We start from the raw sequence: 20,007 nt of genomic DNA, 5'->3' as shown, positions 1-20,007 counted from the left end.
TGCCTTTGCGGTGCCCCTGCCCCCGTATATAAAGGAGGGGAGGGGAGGCCGGCCGGCCTAGAGGCGCGCCAAGTGGGGGGAGTCCCACTAGGATTCCTAGTCCTAGTCGACTCCCCCCTCCTTCCAACAGAGAGGAGAAAAGGGAAAGAGGGGGAGAGGGAGAAGGAAAGGGGGTCTGCGCCCCCCACCCCTTGTCCAATTCGGACTGCCATGGGGGGGCGCCACCTCTTGTGGCCTGTCTCCTCTCCACTATGGCCCATGAGGCCCATTAACTTTCCCGGGGGGTTTCGGTAACCTCCCAGTACTCCGAAAAATCCCGGAACCTCTTCGGAACTATTCCGGTGTCCGTACATAACCTTCCAATATATCAATCTTTACCTCTCGACCATTTCGAGACTCCTCGTCATGTCTGTGATTTCATCCGGGACTCCAAACAAACTTCGGTCACCAAAACACATAACTCATAATACAAATCGTCATCGAACGTTAAGCGTGCGGACCCTACGGGTTCGAGAACTATGTAGACATGACCGAGACACATCTCCGGTCAATAACCAATAGCGGAACCTGGATGCTCATATTGGTTCCTACATATTCTAAGAAGATCTATATCGGTCAAACCGCATGACAACATACGTCATTCCCTTTGTCATCGGTATGTTACTTGCCCGAGACTCGATCGTCGATATCCTCATACCTAGTTCAATCTCGTTATCGGCAAGTCTCTTTGCTCGTTCCGTAATGCACCATCCCGCAACTAACTCATTAGTCACATTGCTTGCAAGGCTTATAGTGATGTGCATTACCGAGAGGGCACAGAGATACCTCTCCGATACTCAGATTGACAAATCCTAATCTCGATCTATGCCAACCCAACAAACACCTTCGGAGATACCTGTAGAGCATCTTTATAATCACCTAGTTACGTTGTGACATTTGATAGCACACAAGGTATTCCTCCGGTATCCGGGAGTTGCATAATCTCATAGTCGAAGGAATATGTATTTGACATGAAGAAAGTGTAACACCCCCAGTGTCATGCTACAGTAATCCACTGTTAATGGTGCCATGTCATCATGTTACTGTTGCTAACCTTCACTTGATCCAAATCACAATTCAAATTCAAATCCAATCTAAAGTCAAAAATTCATATTTGTCAGATATGAAATCTAAAATGTTCATCTTGTGGCAAATAATCATTTGTTAATATTGGTGGTGAACCAACATTTTTGCAAGGTGTTTAAATGGCCTAAACCAATTAAAGCAGTGGCTAAAACAATAGATTAAATGGCTTTTTAATTTATAAAAATTGCAACCTTTTTCAAAAGCCTCACAATCTTTTTGTGGCAGTGCACAATAATTCTTTGGAATTGTTTTAGCCAGTGGCATAATTTTGCAAAGTCATTAGTGGATAAAAGAAAAGGCAAAAGCTGCTGAAAAAAACAAAAAAGAAAAAGAAAAGGAAAGAAGAAGGGGTGGGAGAGCCCCTGGCCTCGGCTTCGGCCCATCCCAGCAGGCCGGCCGACCTCCCCCCCCCTCCCCCCCCGCGCGGTCGGTCCCCTTCCCCACTACTCCTTCGACCGGGGCGCGTCCCCGCCGGACCGAGCGCGCCGCCCCGTACTGCCACGACGCCGGCAAGGGGATAAGGGCAGCCCCGACGCCTCGGGCTCCCTCCCCACTCCCCACTCCCACTTGCGCCTCTCCTCCCCCAGATCCACCTTTCCCCTCTCCCTCACGCGCTCACTCCTCCCGAGCGCCACCGTCGCCGTGCGTCGGACGATCCCGCGGCCATCGTTGTCCCCGTCCCTCTCCGACGAGTCCCCGAGCGCCGTCGTGCCCCGCGACGTCTTCCTCGACCACCGGACCAAGCCAGGAGCCCCCACAGCGAGCGAGGCGACCTCCTCTTCCTCCTCTGCTCCGACGAACGCCGACGTCGAATTTGGCCACTTCGCGCCTCCCCGAGCCCACTGAGCACACCTACAGGCACCTAGTGAGCTCCTCCTCCCTCTCCCTCTCACCCCGTGCTCTTCCCCGCGCCGTGGCAGCCTCTGCCATCGCCGCCCGAACCCAGCTCCGTCGCATAGCTCGCCGCCGACGCTGTAGTCGTTGTCAGGCTCGCCCGAGCACGGGAACGTGCTCAGGTCCCCTCACCGCGGCCGCTCGTGCCGCTAGATCTCCTCCCCGTGGCCTCTGTCGCTCACCCCGCCTATGGCCGAACTCTGGCGACCGCTAAGGTGCTCGCCGTCGTCGTATCGAGCCTCCTCGAGACCAACAGGTGGCACCGCGCGATGCACGCCGACGCCAGCTATCGAACGCGACCAAAAACGCGGCGAACTGTGCCTTGTAGCCGTTTTCCGGCGAACTTCCGCCGCGGGAATGGTCGCCGGCGCGACTCCGGTCACCGTTCGACGTGGCGCTGACGCGGCAGCCCTGGACCACGCCGCTGAGCCACTGCCACTGGGTCCCGCTAACCGTAGACCCAGTCAACGTGCCGACTAGGCGTCCTAGTGACGCTAACGTGCGGGCCCCACAGCTTAATCCTCTAATTAAAATGTTTTAATAACTAAAACTAATTATTTTAGTTAATTAGTCTATGACAGGTGGGGCCTACCTGCTAAATAACTTTGTTTAGTTAGTTTTAAAACTCTGTTAGCTCTCTATCTATGACATGTGGGTCCCACTGGACCCACTGGTCAGGTTTGACCTGGTCAGCCGCTCTGTTGACTGCTGAGGTCATCAACACGTCATGCTGACGTCATATTCCATTTCTGTTAATACAAATAAATCCAAAAAATGGTTTAATCTTTGAAAATTCATAGAAAATAACCGTAACTCGGATGAAAATGTTTTCTACATGAAAGTTGCTCAGAAAAATCCAATGAATCCGAATACGCGGTCCGTTCATTTGTCACATGCCCCTAGCATGCTGAACATGGAACTTTCCCCCTCCGGTCATCTGTCTGACACAGGTCCGGAACCGGGAAAACATTCGAGGTTGAATTCCCCCTTCACCTATATCGTGCAGTACTACGTTAGGTCGACCCTAGTTCTGCTTTTCGTCAGGTCATGCTTAGTGGTACCTCTGTTTGCTCTGTATTTATTGTTTCTTCCCCCTCTTCTCTCCGGTAGACCCCGAGACCGATGGTGCCCCTGTGATCGACTACGTCACCGATGATACTTCTCCCTTTTCAGCAGAGCTTCCAGGCAAGCCCCCCCCTTTGATCGTGCCAATATCGCCCATTCCATTCTCTCATGCTTGCATTAGTTTTTGCTAGTGTTATTGTTTGCTCCTATTCTGATGCATTGCCTGCTTTTGTAACCTCCTTATTGTTACCTTACTTGCTTATCCTAAACTGCTTAGTATAGGTTGGTTAGTGATCCATCAGTGACCCCCACCTTGTCCTTGTTGCCCCTGCTTCATCATCGATGACTCGATCAACCTGATCGACGACCAGAGCCCGACACCTCACATCACATCACACCCCTTTTGTTGCTCGACTCTGCAGAGTTACCATCGAGTGCCGAGGGTGACACCTCATACATCACTCCTGATGAGATCTCTGTAGTGTAGCTATTCGGTCGTGGTCATCGAGGGTGATTTCCTCCTTAACCACTTCTGACACGACTCTGTCGTGCAACCCCTCAAGTGTGAACCTCGAGGGTGGTTCCTCTTACGTTCACCTTGATGATTACATTGAGTGGAATACACTGAGGGTGGTTCCTCGGAGTTTCCCCTTGGTGTTTGGGCACACAGATACTTGGACTTTACAACTGTTACTTGGAAAGGCGGGTCGACCCTGAGGGGTACCCGCGAGTGATGTGGAGACGGGTTGACCTGGAGGGTACCCGAGAGCTGAATACGAGGCGTGGCCGGGCATTCTTAGCCCTTGCCGCAAGTCCTCGAGACGGGGCGACAGGGTCACATCTTTCGTGAGTCTCTGCTCGTGACCGCACTACCAACACACTAATGGTTGGATATTTGATTCATGGGGCCTCTGGCCTGATAGCACTAACCATCACGTGGGCATAGTATGGACGTTCTGCGTCGTATGCATCAGCCGAAGCTTAATAGACGTCAGCGACTAAGCGGCGCGCGCCGGGTTGGACTGGTAAGCACCTGCCTTTTTTAAGGAGGTAGCTAGGTCTGCTCACCGGCCGCGTTCGCAACATGCAGGAGTTCCCGGGGCGATGGCCCATGACCCCTGGGGGCATAGGTTTAGTCCGTCGTGTTGACCTCTCTATTAAGCCTAGGTCGGGTTGCGGCGTATTGTTTGGCCGAGGCCGGGCATGACCCAGGAAAGTGTATCCGGCCGGAGTTAATCGAGCGTGGTGGGTAAGTTGGTGCACCCCTGCAGGGAAGAAAACATCTATCGATAGTCTGTCCTACGGTAACGGACACTTGGAGTTGTATCCCAATCGATACAACTAGAACTAGATACTTGTGATGAGAAATGGATAGTATGGCTCTGGGATGCTTTCTCGCAGGGAGTCGAGAAAGGATCTCTGGCCGAGGTTGATAACACTACTAATACTTTACTTTATGCTACTCTTATCTCTTCTGATGCTGCAAGATGCTTGGAGCTGCTTGAAGATGCTAGTCTTCGATAGGCTAGGCTTTCCTCTTCTCTTCTGGCATTCTGCAGCTCAGTCCACATATACTACCCATTTCATTGACACCGATGCATATGTAGTGTAGATCCTTGCTTGCGAGTACTTTGGATGAGTACTCACGGTTGCTTTGCTCCCCCTTTTCCTCCCATTCCAATCTTCTCGGATTTCGCAACCAGATGGTGGAGCCCAGGATCTAGACGCCACCTTCGAGGACGACTGCTACTACACTGAGGGTGCCTACTACTACGTGGAGTCCGCCGACGACCAGGAGTAGTTAGGAGGCTCCCAGGCAGGAGGCCTTGCCTTTTCGATCGATGTTGCTTTTGTGCTAGCCTTCTTAAGGCAGAATTGTCTAACCTATGTCTGTACTCAGATATTGTTGCTTCCGCTGACTCTTGTGTATTCGAGCCCTCGAGGCCCCTGGCTTGTAATATAAAGCTTGTATTATTTTAATTTGTTTCTAGAGTTGTGTTGTGATATCTTCCCGTGAGTCCTTGATCTTGATCGTACACATTTGCGTGTATGATTAGTGTACGATTGAATCGGTGGCGTCACAAGTTGGTATCAGAGCCAACTGCCTATAGGTAGCCCCCTTTCCAACTCCTTGGCCGAAGTTGAGTCTAGTCGTCCAAAACTATTTTACTAACTTGGCTGTGTGGCTTACGGGCCCACGTCGCCAATTGGGTGGTATTAGGATCTTTTATTCCTCGTCTATACTCTGGGACTCTGATCTCTCTTCTAATCGGGTTAAACGATTTTGCTAACTCTGACAATAGGTTCTCGTAACCACTTCATCCCGGAGAGCCACTTCATTCCATATGATCGCCTGCTTCACCAGAAGACTTCGAAGATACTCTCTGATGTTCGTTCTAGAACTTGTGCCCATCGCTTTTGCGATTCCCTTCCACCGTCAACCCCTATGGAAAACTACATACACTTGCCATTCATACAATCATTCCTCGTTGCTCTTGTTATTACGAGATGCCTCGAAATTCTCTCTATTGTTCCGAGAATCCTCTGTGCCTGCTTCCTTGCATCTCCTTTTCCGCATGAATACATGTATGAATAATTCCTCACACTTACCGGGGATTCGTTCATCCCCAGTTGTTCATGTGTTTCACAAATGTCTTCTAAACGCTATTCAATCTTCCGAAAATCTTCAGCAGCCTATTGCTCTTGAAATTCTTGCTTGCTTGCATTATGGTTAATCCCATAAGTCTAGTAATCTTATTGGCATCCTTTGTCACTATCATTTTGAGTCCGTTGATTCAACTTGTGCGCGAATGCACGCAAATCATCAGTTGATCCTTATAAATTATCTTCTCAGACGTCTTTCTGAACCTGAGCTGGTTCTCGACCAATAAAATTGTTGTCGATTGTACCCCTAAGTCTATTCAACTTATCCATCCTTTATCAGAGTGTTTGCTTATGATCCCTTGATTTGGAAATCATAATTCCTTTGCATTTGAGCTTGAATTAGTCAGTTGTTTATATAATCATATCTCCTTGCATTCTTTCATCTTTTGGTTGAGTACCGATGCTCACATCAAATTCCTTATCGACCACCAGATCCTTTGTTGGATTTTATCCGACAACGTCCTTCATATTCAATAACCTTGTGAGCCTTTCCTCGGATACATAATGCTTTTGGTAAATTGTATCCTTTCCTTTTGTCAACCATGCTTTACTTTCGAGCTTGTGTTATTTACTCTTGGAGTTTGTGGTATATGTTCCTAAGATGCCCCTATGGGTTGTACCTATGCCATCCCTAATCTCTGTGAACCCGAGAGTTTTCACGAGTCATACTCTTCTGGCGTTTTGCCAGATATAATTTCAACACTACAACAGGAAGTGAATGGAAGGTTATGCATTGAAGAAGTGGGAGTCGACCTTGAACTTTGTGTTCATGCCCATGGACCCGATGTGGAACTTATCATGGAAGCTTCTTGTGATAATAATAATCCCCTTGTTATATGTTCATCTGGTAACTATGTTTGGTCCTTTGCAACCGTGGTTCTGACCATGATTGTTCCCCTTTGATTCCATTTCTCGGACAAGTTAAAGCACTTGTCTTCTGCAGATCAATGCATCTTCGCAACCTCTATCTTGACATTCCTTCGAGTATTACCCTCCGGTATCTCGAGAATAACAAAGAACTGTGTTGCTTCCTATGAGTCTTCATCTGGTATTGCTCCTCAATGATTTTAGATTGCCTCGGGTTCCGAGTTATTAGTCACTCGAGAACACCGATAAGTGAATCGATTCCACACTCCGATTCAATAACTCTAAGCTATTTTCGTTGCTTACGAGTTTAATAATCCTTCAAGTCATTCCTAGCATGATCGACTATATCATTATCGTGCTAAATTTTAACTGTGCTACCAGGTTCTTCTTCCTGGAGCACAATTTTCGATGATGAGCTAAGCTTATGTCGATCTTCCTCATCATATCATTTCGCCTCAAACAGCAAGCTTGATTTCGAGTTTGTGTCGTACCCGTGGTTCCAATAACATTTTGCATCATCATTCCTTTGACTTGATGTCATCGCCGATCGATTACATCTTCATGAAATCTCTTGACAAATGTGTCATGATCATCATTAACATTCTGATGCTCTTCTAGGATATCAATCAAATTCATGATGAGAAATACCATCCTTGCCCCTCAATGATTTGGGTTATCATCGACAACATTCTTGCCTTCCCCCCAACACAAACTTGTTCATATCATTTTGGCATTACATCCTTTTGGCATGTCGATGAATTGCTGCTGAACCCATCGGCCACATCCTCATCCTTTCCATGATGAAATTGTACGAACTATTCTAACAGTTCCCGTGGGATCCATTGTGAATCCAAAAGTCTGACATTTACCTGATGACCATGTCAATGCTATCCGGAAGCACGTATGTGGTACTCCGATCGTCAACAAGAACATTGGAAGCGCAATGCTAAATGTTTCTTGATCGATTATCCAAACCCTATTGTATGGGTAACGTCATGAATTTCCTCACCTCTTTTACTGAAGTGGTTATCTACTTGCAGTCCTGTCATGATTATCCTGCTCTGCTTGTTCTTGTGAAGGATATACTCCTAATACTTGTGTTTCAACACACTTTCCTTTCCATTGTTTTGCTTAACCTTTCTTGTAAACTAACATACATGAGCGGTGATAATTCCCTGCTTATGTAAACACCTCGGTGTACAAACTCTGTCAGTAATACCTTGTTACTATTGTTGATGACATTTAGGTAGCCACCGATGGACGAGAACTTTGCCTATTGGTCCGCCTCGTCTTAACAAGCAGGAAAATGGTTCTCTTCATCCCTCGCCCTTGGTACCAACATTGTTGCCAACATAATTGACAGGCTATCCTCTGACCTGCCCTGCCATCATGGCCATGCACAATGTTAGTGCCTTTCTACTTTTAACTCACATGGTGGGCCCATAACCCACAATTCCACGGGATCGAAACCTAAATCTCATGTACATCCTTGTCTTCCAAATTGTTCCTCACGCTTGGCTTCGTATGTAATTCATGAGCCACCTTCTTGTGATTTGTTCTGCTACTAGATGCAATACTTATTCTCGATGCTCCGAACCCCTTTCACACTCTGTTTTAGACATCGAACGATTGTCCATCCGCTTGAAGCTTATTATTGGACCTTCTAGCCTTGCTCTCGATGACTTTCTTGAATTTCAACTCGAGAGATACTTCTGCCTCATTCCCTGAATTGTTCATCGGATAATTAACCCTATAAGGGTCAGTTCTCCCGAAGTTACTCTTTACTTCCCCACTTAAATCTCGGGACGAGAGTTCTTGTAGTGGAGGAGATTTGTAACACCCCTAGTGTCATGCTACAGTAATCCCCTGTTAATGGTGCCATGCCATTATGTTACTGTTGCTAACCTTCACTTGATCCAAATCACAAATCAAATTCAAATCAAATCTAAAGTCAAAAATTCATATTTGCCAGATATGAAATCTAAAATGTTCATCTTGTGGCAAATAATCATTTGTTAATATTGGTGGTGAACCAACATTTTTGCGAGGTGTTTAAATGGCCTAAACCAATTAAAGCAGTGGCTAAAACAATAGATTAAATGGCTTTTTAATTTATAAAAATTGCAACCTTTTCAAAAGCCTCACAATCTTTTTGTGGCAGTGCACAATAATTCTTTGGAATTTTTTTAGCCAGTGGCATAATTTTGCAAAGTCATTAGTGGATAAAAGAAAAGGCAAAAGCTGCTGGAAAAAAACAAAAAAGAAAAAGAAAAGGAAAGAATAAGGGGTGGGAGAGCCCCTGGCCTCGGCTTCGGCCCATCCCAGCAGGCCGGCCGACCTCCCCCCCCCCCCGCGCGGTCGGTCCCCTTCCCCACTACTCCTTCGACCGGGGCGCGTCCCCGCCGGACCGGGCGCACCGCCCCGTACTGCCCCGACGCCGGCAAGGGGATAAGGGCAGCCCCGATGCCTCGGGCTCCCTCCCCACTCCCCACTCCCACTTGCGCCTCTCCTCCCCCAGATCCACCTTTCCCCTCTCCCTCACGCGCTCACTCCTCCCATGCGCCACCGTCGCCGTGCGTCGGACGATCCTGCGGCCACCGCTGTCCCCGTCCCTCTCCGACGAGTCCCCGAGCGCCGTCGTGCCCCGCGACGTCTTCCTCGACCACCGGACCAAGCCAGGAGCCCCCACAGCGAGCGAGGCGACCTCTTCTTCCTCCTCTGCTCCGACGAACGCCGACGTCGAATTTGGCCACCTCGCGCCTCCCCCGAGCCCACTGAGCACACCTACAGGCACCTAGTGAGCTCCTCCTCCCTCTCCCTCTCACCCCGTGCTCTTCCCGCGCCGTGGCAGCCTCTGCCATCGCCGCCCGAACCCTGCTCCGTCGCATTGCTCGCCGCCGATGCTGTAGTCACTGTCAGGCTCGCCCGAGCACGGGAACGTGCTCAGGTCCCCTCATCGCGGCCGCTCGTGCCGCTAGATCCCCTCCCCGTGGCCTCTGTCGCTCACCCCGCCTATGGCCGAACTCTGGTGACCGCTAAGGTGCTCGCCGTCATCGTATCGAGCCTCCCCGAGACCAACCGGTGGCACCGCGCGATGCGCGCCGACGCCAGCTCTCGAACGCGACCAAACACGCGGTGAACTGTGCCTTGTAGATGTTTTCCGGCGAACTTCCGCCGCGGGAATGGTCGCCGGCGCGACTCCAGTCGCCGTCCGACGTGGCGCTGACGCGGCAGCCCTGGACCACGCCGCTGAGCCACTGCCACTGGGTCCCGCTAACCGTTGACCCAGTCAACGTGCTGACTAGGCGTCCTAGTGATGCTGACGTGCGGGCCCCACCGCTTAATCCTCTAATTAAAATGTTTTAATAACTAGAACAATTAGTTTAGTTAATTAGTCTATGACAGGTGGGGCCTACCTGCTAAATAACTTTGTTTAGTTAGTTTTAAAACTCTGTTAGCTCTCTGTCTATGACATGTGGGTCCCACTGGTCAGGTTTGACCTGGTCAGTCGCTCTGTTGACTGCTGAGGTCATCAACACATCATGCTGACGTCATATTCCATTTCTGTTAATACAAATAAATCCAGAAAATGGTTTAATCTTTGAAAATTCATAGAAAATAAACCGTAACTCGGATGAAAATGTTTCTACATGAAGGTTGCTCAGAAAAATCCAATGAATCTGAATACGCGGTCCGTTCATTTGTCACATGCCCCTAGCATGCTGAACATGGAACTTTCCCCCTCCGGTCATCTGTCTGACACAGGTCCGGAACCTGGAAAACATTCCCGGTTGAATTCCCCCTTCACCTATATCGTGTAGTACTACGTTAGGTCGACCCTAGTTCTGCTTTTCGTCATGTCATGCTTAGTGGTACCTCTGTTTGCTCTGTATTTATTGTTTCTTCCCCCTCTTCTCTCTGGTAGACCCCGAGACCGATGGTGCCCCTCTGATCGACTACGTCAACGACGACACTTCTCCCTTTTCATCAGAGCTTCCAGGCAAGCCCCCCCCTTTGATCATCCCAATATCGCCCATTCCATTCTCTCATTCTTGCATTAGATTTTGCTACTGTTATTGTTTGCTCCTATTCTGATGGATTGCCTACTTTTGTAACCTGCTTATTGTTACCGTACCTCCTTATCCTAAACTGCTTAGTATAGGTTGGTTAGTGATCCATCAGTGACCCCCACCTTGTCCTTGTTGCCCCTGCTTCATCATCGACGACTCGATCAACGTGATCAACGACCAGAGCCCGACACCTCACATCACATCATGCCCCTTTTGTTGCTCGACTCTGCAGAGTTACCATCGAGTGCCGAGGGTGACACCTCATACATCACTCCTGATGAGATCTCTGTAGTGTAGCTATTCGGTCATGGTCATCGAGGTTGATTTCCTCCTTAACCACTTCCGATACGACTCTGTCGTGCAACCCCTCAAGATTGAACCTCGAGGGTGGTTCCTCTTATGTTCACCTTGATGATTACGTCAAGTGGAATACACTGAGGGTGGTTCCTCGGAGTTTCCCCTTGGTGTTTGGACACACGGATACTTGGACTTTACAACTGTTACTTGGAAAGGCGGGTCGCCCCTGAGGGGTACCCGCGAGTGATGTGGAGACGGGTTGACCTGGAGGGTACCCGAGAGCTGAATACGAGGCGTGGCCGGGCATTCTTAGCCCTTGCCGCAGGTCCTCGAGACGGGGCGACGGGGTCACATCTCTCGTGAGTCTCTGCTCGTGACCGCACTACCAACACACTAACGGTTTGGATATTAGATCCGAGGGGCCTCTGGCCTGATAGCACTAACCATCACGTGGGCATAGTATGGGCGTTCTGCGTCGTATGCATCAGTCGAAGCTTAATAGACGTCAGCGACTGAGCGCCGCGCGCCGGGTTGGACTGGTAAGCACCTGCCTTTTTTAAGGAGGTAGCTAGGTCTGCGCACCGGCCGCGTTCGCAACGTGCAGGAGTTCCCGGGGCGATGGCCCATGACCCCTGGGGGCATAGGTTTAGTCCGTCGTGCTGGCCTCTCTATTAAGCCTAGGTCGGGTTGCGGCGTATTGTTTGGCCGAGGTCGGGCATGATCCAGGAAGTGTGTCCGGCCGGAGTTAATCGAGCGTGGTGGGTAAGTTGGTGCACCCCTGCAGGGAAGAAAACATCTATCGATAGCCTGTCCTACGGTAATGGACACCTGGAGTTGTATCCCGATCGATACAGCTAGAACTGGATACTTGTGATGAGAAATGGATAGTATGGCTCTGGGATGCTTTCTCGCAGGGAGTCGAGAAAGGATCTCTGGCCGAAGTTGATAACACTACTACTACTTTACTTTATGCTACTCTTATCTCTTCTGATGCTGCAAGATGCTTGGAGCTGCTTGAAGATGCTAGTCTTTGATAGGCTAGGCTTTCCCCTTCTCTTCTGGCATTCTGCAGTTCAGTCCACATATACTACCCATTTCATTGACACCGATGCATATGTAGTGTAGATCCTTGCTTGCGAGTACTTTGGACGAGTACTCACGGTTGCTTAGCTCCCCCTTTTCCCCCCTTTTCCATTCTTCTCGGATGTCGCAACCAGATGGCGGAGCCCAGGATCCAGATGCCACCTTCGACGACGACTACTACTACACTGAGGGTGCCTACTACTACGTGGAGTCCGCCGACGACCAGGAGTAGTTAGGAGGCTCCCAGGCAGGAGGCCTTGCCTTTTCGATCGATGTTGCTTTTGTGCTAGCCTTCTTAAGGTAGAATTGTCTAACCTATGTCTGTACTCAGATATTGTTGCTTCCGCCGACTCTTGTGTATTCGAGCTTATGTATTCGAGCCCTCGAGGCCCCTGGCTTGTAATATAAAGCTTGTATTATTTTAATTTGTGTCTAGAATTATGTTGTGATATCTTCCCTTGAGTCCTTGATCTTGATCGTACACATTTGCATGTATGGTTAGTGTACGATTGAATCGGGGGCGTCACAGAAAGCAATAGCAACAAAACTGAACGATCAACATGCTAAGCTAACAGATGGGTCTTGTCCATCACATCATTCTCCTAATAATGTGATCTCGTTCATCAAATGACAACTTATGTCTATGGTTAGGAAACTTAACCATCTTTGATTAACGAGCTAGTCTAGTGGAGGCTTACTAGGGACACGGTGTTTTGTCTAGATCCACACATGTATCAAGTTTCCGATTAGTACAATTCTAGCATGAATAATAACCATTTATCATGATATAAGGAAATATAAAATAACAACTTTATTATTGCCTCTAGGGCATATTTCCTTCACTTTTTATTGGAATGCGGCTGACAATAGGCGCAAATATAGATTTGTCAAGTGGAAACTTATGTGTAGACCCAAAAACCTTGGGGGGGGGGGGGTTGGGCTTTATCAACACTGCCGTCATGAATAAGTGCCTCTTAATCAAGTGGTAGTGGAAGATTATGACAAATGGTGTTGGTTCCTTATGGTTCTCCATTCTTAAAGCTAAATATTTCAGTCAGTCTAGCCCGTTATTTGCTTCTGCTCGAGGAGGCTCACAATTCTGGAAGGATGTGGTTAAAGTCAGACCTCTGTTTCTGGCTAATGTTAAGTTTGTTGTCGGGGATGGTTTGTCTGTTCGTTTTTGGCTTGATTGGTGGTGTGGAGACTTACCGCTCTCTGTGAGTTTTCCCACACTCATTTTCTTATTGTCCTAACCCGAATATCTCTATTGCCGAGCATTCGTCTAACAACTGGGACCTGGCCTTCCGGCGTTCCCTTTCTCCTATAGAGTTCGAAGAATGGTAAAGAATTTCTGCTCTCTTCCCTACGCTCTCGGAGAACTCGGACACGGCGGTGTGGCCCCATACTTCCTCTGGTCGCTTCTCGGTTAAATCTCTTTATTCTAAGCTTATTGGTGGATCTCCCACTAATAGATTTACTCAGGTTTGGCGGGCCCGTATTTCCCCGGAAGTTAAGATATTCCTTTGGCAAGCTTTTAGAGGTCGTCTGCCAGCGGCGGACCAAATCCGTAAAAGGAATGGGCCGGGATCGGAGTTTTGTGCCCTTTGTGGTGCTCTAGAGGACACAGATCATATATTTTTTCAGTGTGTTTTGGCCAAGCTGGTTTGGAGTTGTGTTAGATCGTGGCTCCATGTCCCCTGGGACCCTTCGTCCTTTTCTGAGCTCCGGGCCCTTGCTAATCATCTGGTTGGAGTTACTAAAAGGGTTTTTTGGGTTGGACTTGGAGCGATTTGTTGGTCTTTGTGGACGATTAGGAATAAGTTTACCATCGAGCATGTTTTCCCTGCCAAGCCTGCTGACTGCTTATTTAAATCATGTGTGTTCTTGCAGCAGTGGAGATCATTGACTAAGACGGATGACCGGGATGCTCTTGATCTCCTGATCTCTAAAGTTCGGGCCTCGGCATCTTCTCTATCCAGACAGGAGCATGCTGCTTAGATGTTTTGCGATGCCTCGACTAGTTGCTGGCTAAGTCGTTTTCAGTCTTTCCGGCCTGCGTGCCGTGTGCTGGCGTGGGTGCCATGTATCTCCCCTTTGAACTGTGGGGCTACTCTGTGTTTGTTCGTTTGGTTGGTGTTGTGCGCTGGTACTCTGCCTGGTGGCTTTATTTATAAAGTCGGTCGTATGCATTTTCCCTAAAACATAGTTTTGATGATACGTATAAAAATAGAGTACTTTTTGTTGACATGTATTAATCTATTTTGGATCCAACCCACGTTGGTAGTACCATACAAATTATAGTTTTGCTTGGTACACGCTCCTTAAAAGTTTGAACGGATCTTAAAGTTACTTAAACAGGCTATCGTCATATTAACCTGCAGATCAAATGATTTTTATCCTTTTTCGCAAGGAAAGATCAAACGTATTGAATAGATTGATCTTGATACAAAGATCATATCATCCTGGGATTTTGACTGCGGATACTTTCTAATCTTCATCTGTAACGTGCATTGAAATCGGCAACCTTTTCTAAGGGGTGTATCAAAACAAAATCCTACAAATTTACATATCCAATTTGCGCCCTAATCTTCTCAGAAAAAAAAAATTGTGCCGTAGGAGAAGAGTACGTACATGGAAACTCGTCGCGTCCGTCAATCAACCACTGTACCCTTCCCCACGCGCACGGTGCCCAACGAGCGTTCCGCTTGATTGAAGCAAAATCCTGCAACCGAACCCGCGCGTGTACACACCACACCGCAGCACGGTCGTGGTGCCGGCTCGGCTCCACCAGCGACCGCGCGACGCTGAACGCCGGGCCCCGCCCGCCGAGCCTGACCCGGCCGGGTCCCGTCGCCTCCTCTCGTCCCAGCTTTAAACGCCACGACGCGACGCCATGTCTGCTCCTCTCCTCCTTCTGCCTCTCTCTCTCTCCCCGTCGCCTCCCGTCCTACTCTACTCGGACGCACCGCACTGTGCAGCGAGAGAGAGAGAGAGAGAGAGAGAGCAGCGGGCGCGGCTGCCGAAGCGAGAGCGACGCCACCAACGGGCCGATTTTTAAGCGCGCCATCTCTCTCCTCCACCCCCGTGTCCTCCTGCTCGCCTCGTCGTCCCGTTCGTCGGCCAGAGCAGAGCAGAGCACGCGCGGGTGCGACTGTGCGCGCGTGACGTGAGCGCTCGCTTGGCCCGTGCCCATGGCTGCTGCGCCGTGCGCGCTCTCGTCCTCCCGTCGCCGCCGCCGCCGCCTCGCCGTTCTGCCGGCGGTCATGGCGGCGGCGCTTCTCCTCTTGGCCTGCTGCGCCGAGGGAGCGGCGGCGGGGAGCGGTGGCAGGGGGCTGACGCGGCGGAGGCAGCTGCTGAGGCAGCGGCAGGTGCAGTACCACCTCAAGCGCCTCAACAAGGCGCCGCTCGCCAGCATTGAGGTACATCCATCCACCCCTCCAGTCTCGTCTCGTCTCCCTCCTCTAGTTCCTCCCCGGAACGGCGGCGCGCGTTCAATCTGCTCCTGCTTTGCTTGCTCAAGCGAGTGAATGAATCCATGAAAAGAAAAGAGAGACGGCGCGTATCCGGCATGGAAGTCGAAGAAAGGCGATGCCTTTTTTATGGGCTTCATGCGCGCGCTTGCATTGCTTTGGAAGCGCTGATTGACTGCTTCTTCTTGCTCGCTCGAGTGCACCCGTCGTGCATTTAATCTCTGTCTGTCCGTCGCCGGAGGGAAAAGGCTTGCTTTCGGGGGGGGGGGGGGGGGGGGGGGGGGGGGGGACTGCAGCAGTCACTTTTAGGCCAAATCATACTACTAGTATTTTGCTACTAGTGTTCTTCTTTCAGTTCCTTCGAAATGCACAATTTTGGGGGCAGTCTCTTACATGTACTGTATGTTTTTATTCAGCTGTTGGCTGATTGATGCTCTGAAGCCAATGCTGCATTTTCTAATCTGCATTCCTCTACTGAATTTAGCACCATGTCTTGTTTTTTTTAATTGATTGATTATTGCAAGAACTGATTCTGAGAAATGAACAGAGCCCGGATGGGGACATCATAGACTGCGTGCCCATCTCCAGCCAGCCTGCCTTCGACCACCCTTTGCTCAAGAACCATACTATCCAGGTTCCTCTCTCTCCAGCACCACCACTGCCCTTTTTCACAGCTTCTCCCCCACACGTTATGATGGATGCTAACACTCAGTGGCGCCGCGCTTTTCAGACGAGGCCTGCTTACCACCCAGAAGGCCTGTATGATGAATCCAAGGTCGCGTCCCAGAAGCAGCGCACTCAGACAATCACCCAAATGTGGCACCAGAACGGCCTGTGCCAAGAGAACACCATACCAATCAGGAGGACCAAGAAGGAGGACGTCTTCAGGGCCAGCTCCATCAGGAGGTATGGCAAGAAGACGCACCTCAGCACCCCGAACCCCTCGTCCGTCGACCCTGCCATGCTCAACGAGAACGGCCACCAGGTACAGCCATGCTCCATTCAAGATTCAGCAAGTAACTAGCTTGTTCAAGTGGTCACTGATACGTTTAACCCTGTCATTTTGACTGTGTCTCAGCATGCAATAGCATATGTGGAGGGGGATAAGTACTATGGAGCCAAGGCCACCATCAATGTGTGGCAGCCGAGCATTCAGCAGGGCAACGAGTTCAGCCTCTCCCAGCTTTGGATCCTGGGGGGTTCCTTTGGGCAGGACCTCAACAGCATTGAAGCAGGGTGGCAGGTGAGAGCTGAGGCATGCTACATGAGATAGGGGGAAAGAAAACCACCTAGCAGTAGTCAAAAAGTTCCATTAAATGTTGTGCTTCAGCTTCCAATTTTGTTCTTGTTCTTCTCCTCCTTCCATGCTCTCAATTATGAGGAGCATTTCCTCCTTGCAGCATGCGCTCAATAATTTCCTCTGTGTTGCAATAATGGTATGTGCACTGCTGAAAGGACCCTTACACTTTGGTGGTGGTAGAAGCTAGACTGGACTACATTCCCCATTTTATCTGATAGCATTTCTCTTTCTGAGCTGTACACACTAGCAGCACGTGGTAGTACTGTTTTTAGGAGCTAGTAAGTGATAAGATTGCTTATGATGCTGGGTTGATTAAGCTGTGACTCTAGTTAGTCTCTTCCCTTGTGGCTTATGTCTGTGCTCTACAAAATTTCAGGTCAGCCCAGACTTGTATGGAGACAACAACACCAGACTCTTCACCTACTGGACTGTAAGATAAACATCACATTCCTCCCAGTCCCCCTCTTGTCCTCTTGCTTAGATCTACATACATACCTTTTCAAAAACATACATACCTATCTTTTGGAATGGCCTGAGTACTGACTTTTGTATTGCTGTGCAAATACCGTAGAGCGATGCGTATCAGGCAACAGGGTGCTACAACCTGCTCTGCTCGGGGTTCATCCAGACAAACAACCAGATAGCCATGGGCGCCAGCATCTTCCCTATCTCCAACTATGGTGGCTCCCAATATGATATCAACATTTTGGTATGGAAGGTAAATTACAAGCGCCCCTCACATGCCGATCAGATTCGTGAATGGGGCCAGAGGAATCTATACATACATGCATGATGCATGCCCACCTGTTTCTTGGTCTTTCTCGAGGCTTATGTCAAGGCCACAACAACCGTGGCCCTGTCCTCTTTGGGGACAGTGGACGCTCTCACAGTTGTCCTCACACAAGTAGTGGTAGTATTGGATCTATGCCTGCCAACACACACGCTGATGCTTGCTAGTTTACAGTTGAAAAATCAGGAATATTCCACCTGTGTTCATGCTTCTCCTGTTATAAAATATTACTTACGTCCCTGCGATCGAAATTTTGAAATATGTCTCTTCTGCCAGCCATAACACTTGCATGTTCATTTTCTGAACAACAAAGAAAGCACTTGCCACCGGCATTGCCATGTGGCATCGTGTTATCATTTGCCACTTGCATAGGCAACAAGATCTTATTCCCTGGTCATTTTCAAAAGCTGTTTCAAAGCATTTTCATCAAAGGGAGCCACCTTTTTCATAGTGCATTACAATGGATGAGCACTTATTTTTGCTCGTGCATGATACTATGATGATAGCACAAAAAAGGCAGCTAACTTACATCTATCTCCTGATCATGATCCTATCCGATAACTAACTATGCGCGCGCGAATCGCGGTTTTTTGGTTGCAAAAATGCAGGACCCAAAGGAGGGCAACTGGTGGCTGCAGTTCGGCAACGACTACGTGCTGGGCTACTGGCCGTCCTTCCTCTTCTCGTACCTGGCGGACAGCGCGTCGATGATCGAGTGGGGCGGCGAGGTGGTGAACACGGAGCCCGACGGCAGCCACACGTCCACCCAGATGGGCAGCGGCCACTTCCCGGAGGAGGGGTTCGGCAAGTCGAGCTACTTCAAGAACATCCAGGTTGTGGACTCGTCCAACAACCTCAAGGCGCCGCGGGGGATCGGCTCCTTCACCGAGCAGTCCAACTGCTACGACGTGCAGAACGGCAACAATGGCGACTGGGGCACCTACTTCTACTACGGGGGCCCCGGCAAGAACCCCAACTGTCCATAGCCTCCAAGAAATGAAATGAACTGCCACTGCTGCTGCCCAAGCCCTAACAACAAGACAACACGCACCCCCTTGACGCCTATGTATTATCCAGTAAATTAGTTCATTCACACCCCAAGCCTTTCTTCCTTTTTCCATATCTTTTTTGTGATTTTTTTCTTCTTGGTTTTCTGTTTTCAAGTTTTGGTTCGAGGAGTTGATTAACTTCTAGGTAAGGTAAGGCAAGTGTTTGACAGATCATGTGGGTTTGTTCTCTGCCTCGGAGAGATGTTGGTCTGAGTCTGTTCTGGGGAGGCGTGTGGTCAAGTTTCTGAAGAGAAACAGGCCTGTTTGGTTGGGCTGGATTATTTTATTTCTCCCATGTCACCAACCTCTCTGTCAAGTTGTGCGCATGTGTGAGCTCCCAGCATGTGTTTTTGTATTCTGATTTCTGGGGAAAAGTGGGTAACCAAGTGCTAGCTCTTGGAAGACGTGCAAAGATGCCAACTTTTTGCGTGCGGTTTGGTGGCTAGCCATCCATCCATCCATCACCTGTAGGAGCATGGTCCAGTTGATGGCTATAGGCTATATGACATTGCCATATCATCTATAGCCAACCTTGTAGTCTTTAAATATAATAGTAAGATCTAAAGATGAGCTACTTCATTAATATATGGCCCATCTCCCACTCTTATATAGTGCCTAAGAGCACGTGCTGCAGCTGACTCTTATTCTGTAGCCCGCTCCTTATCTCTCTCCTCTTCTCTTCCCTCCATGTCAGCAAAAAGATAATATTTTAATCCTTACAGCCTGCTTACATAAGCTTATTATACTTGCTCTAAAAAGTGCAGCAGGAATAGGATGGCTACAATGAAATGAATAAGGTTGAGTGAGTGACAGGGAGCGAGTGCTGACTGCATTTTTGTGTACGCAGGTGGAGTTCACATTCGGAAGCGAGTTTGCGTATTGGCTGCGCTGATTTGTGCGGGTAGCACTTGCGGTGCCTAACTTTGATTGACCGCCGCATTTCCGGTGTTGGTCTTGGATTGGGGTTGGGTTGGGACTCTGAATTCTTCTGAGCATGCTGTATTGGATGGGGTTTTCTTATCTTGAGATTTACTCCCTCCGTTCTCAAATATAAGTCTTTTTAAAAATTTCACTATGGACTACATACGGATGTATATAGACATATTCTAGAGTGTATATTCACTCATTTTGCTTTGTATGTGGTCATTTATTAAAATCTCTAAAAAAACTTATATTTTAGAACGGAGGGAGTACTAGTGAATGGAATGGAAGGTTTAGTACTAGTGCTCGTGTTGTGGCTTCCAGCTCAATACGTCGCAACCAAGTCAACACGTCCCATTCTTCTCCATCAACATTCATGCACATATTCTTCTAAAAATATTGAAGTACTTGA

At 49.0% G+C, this 20,007-nt stretch overlaps 1 protein-coding gene across 1 annotated transcript; it reads left to right on the top strand.

Annotated features, from left to right (window-relative positions):
- The first annotated feature begins 14,975 nt into the window (after positions 1 to 14,975).
- LOC123052323 (uncharacterized) lies at positions 14,976 to 18,978 on the top strand. Its single transcript, XM_044475462.1, has 7 exons — positions 14,976 to 15,484; positions 16,083 to 16,169; positions 16,266 to 16,520; positions 16,614 to 16,778; positions 17,212 to 17,265; positions 17,407 to 17,553; positions 18,234 to 18,978. Exons 1-7 carry the CDS (start codon positions 15,257 to 15,259, stop codon positions 18,609 to 18,611), a joined length of 1,314 nt encoding a protein of 437 aa, XP_044331397.1. The 5' UTR covers positions 14,976 to 15,256; the 3' UTR covers positions 18,612 to 18,978.
- The last annotated feature ends 1,029 nt before the right edge of the window (positions 18,979 to 20,007 follow it).

This window comes from Triticum aestivum, chromosome 2D (genome assembly GCF_018294505.1).
Source record: "Triticum aestivum cultivar Chinese Spring chromosome 2D, IWGSC CS RefSeq v2.1, whole genome shotgun sequence".
Classification (NCBI taxonomy): domain Eukaryota; kingdom Viridiplantae; phylum Streptophyta; class Magnoliopsida; order Poales; family Poaceae; genus Triticum; species Triticum aestivum.
The sequence above is the reverse complement of the archived record's forward strand: the minus strand, read 5'-3'. Positions and strand labels throughout refer to the sequence as shown.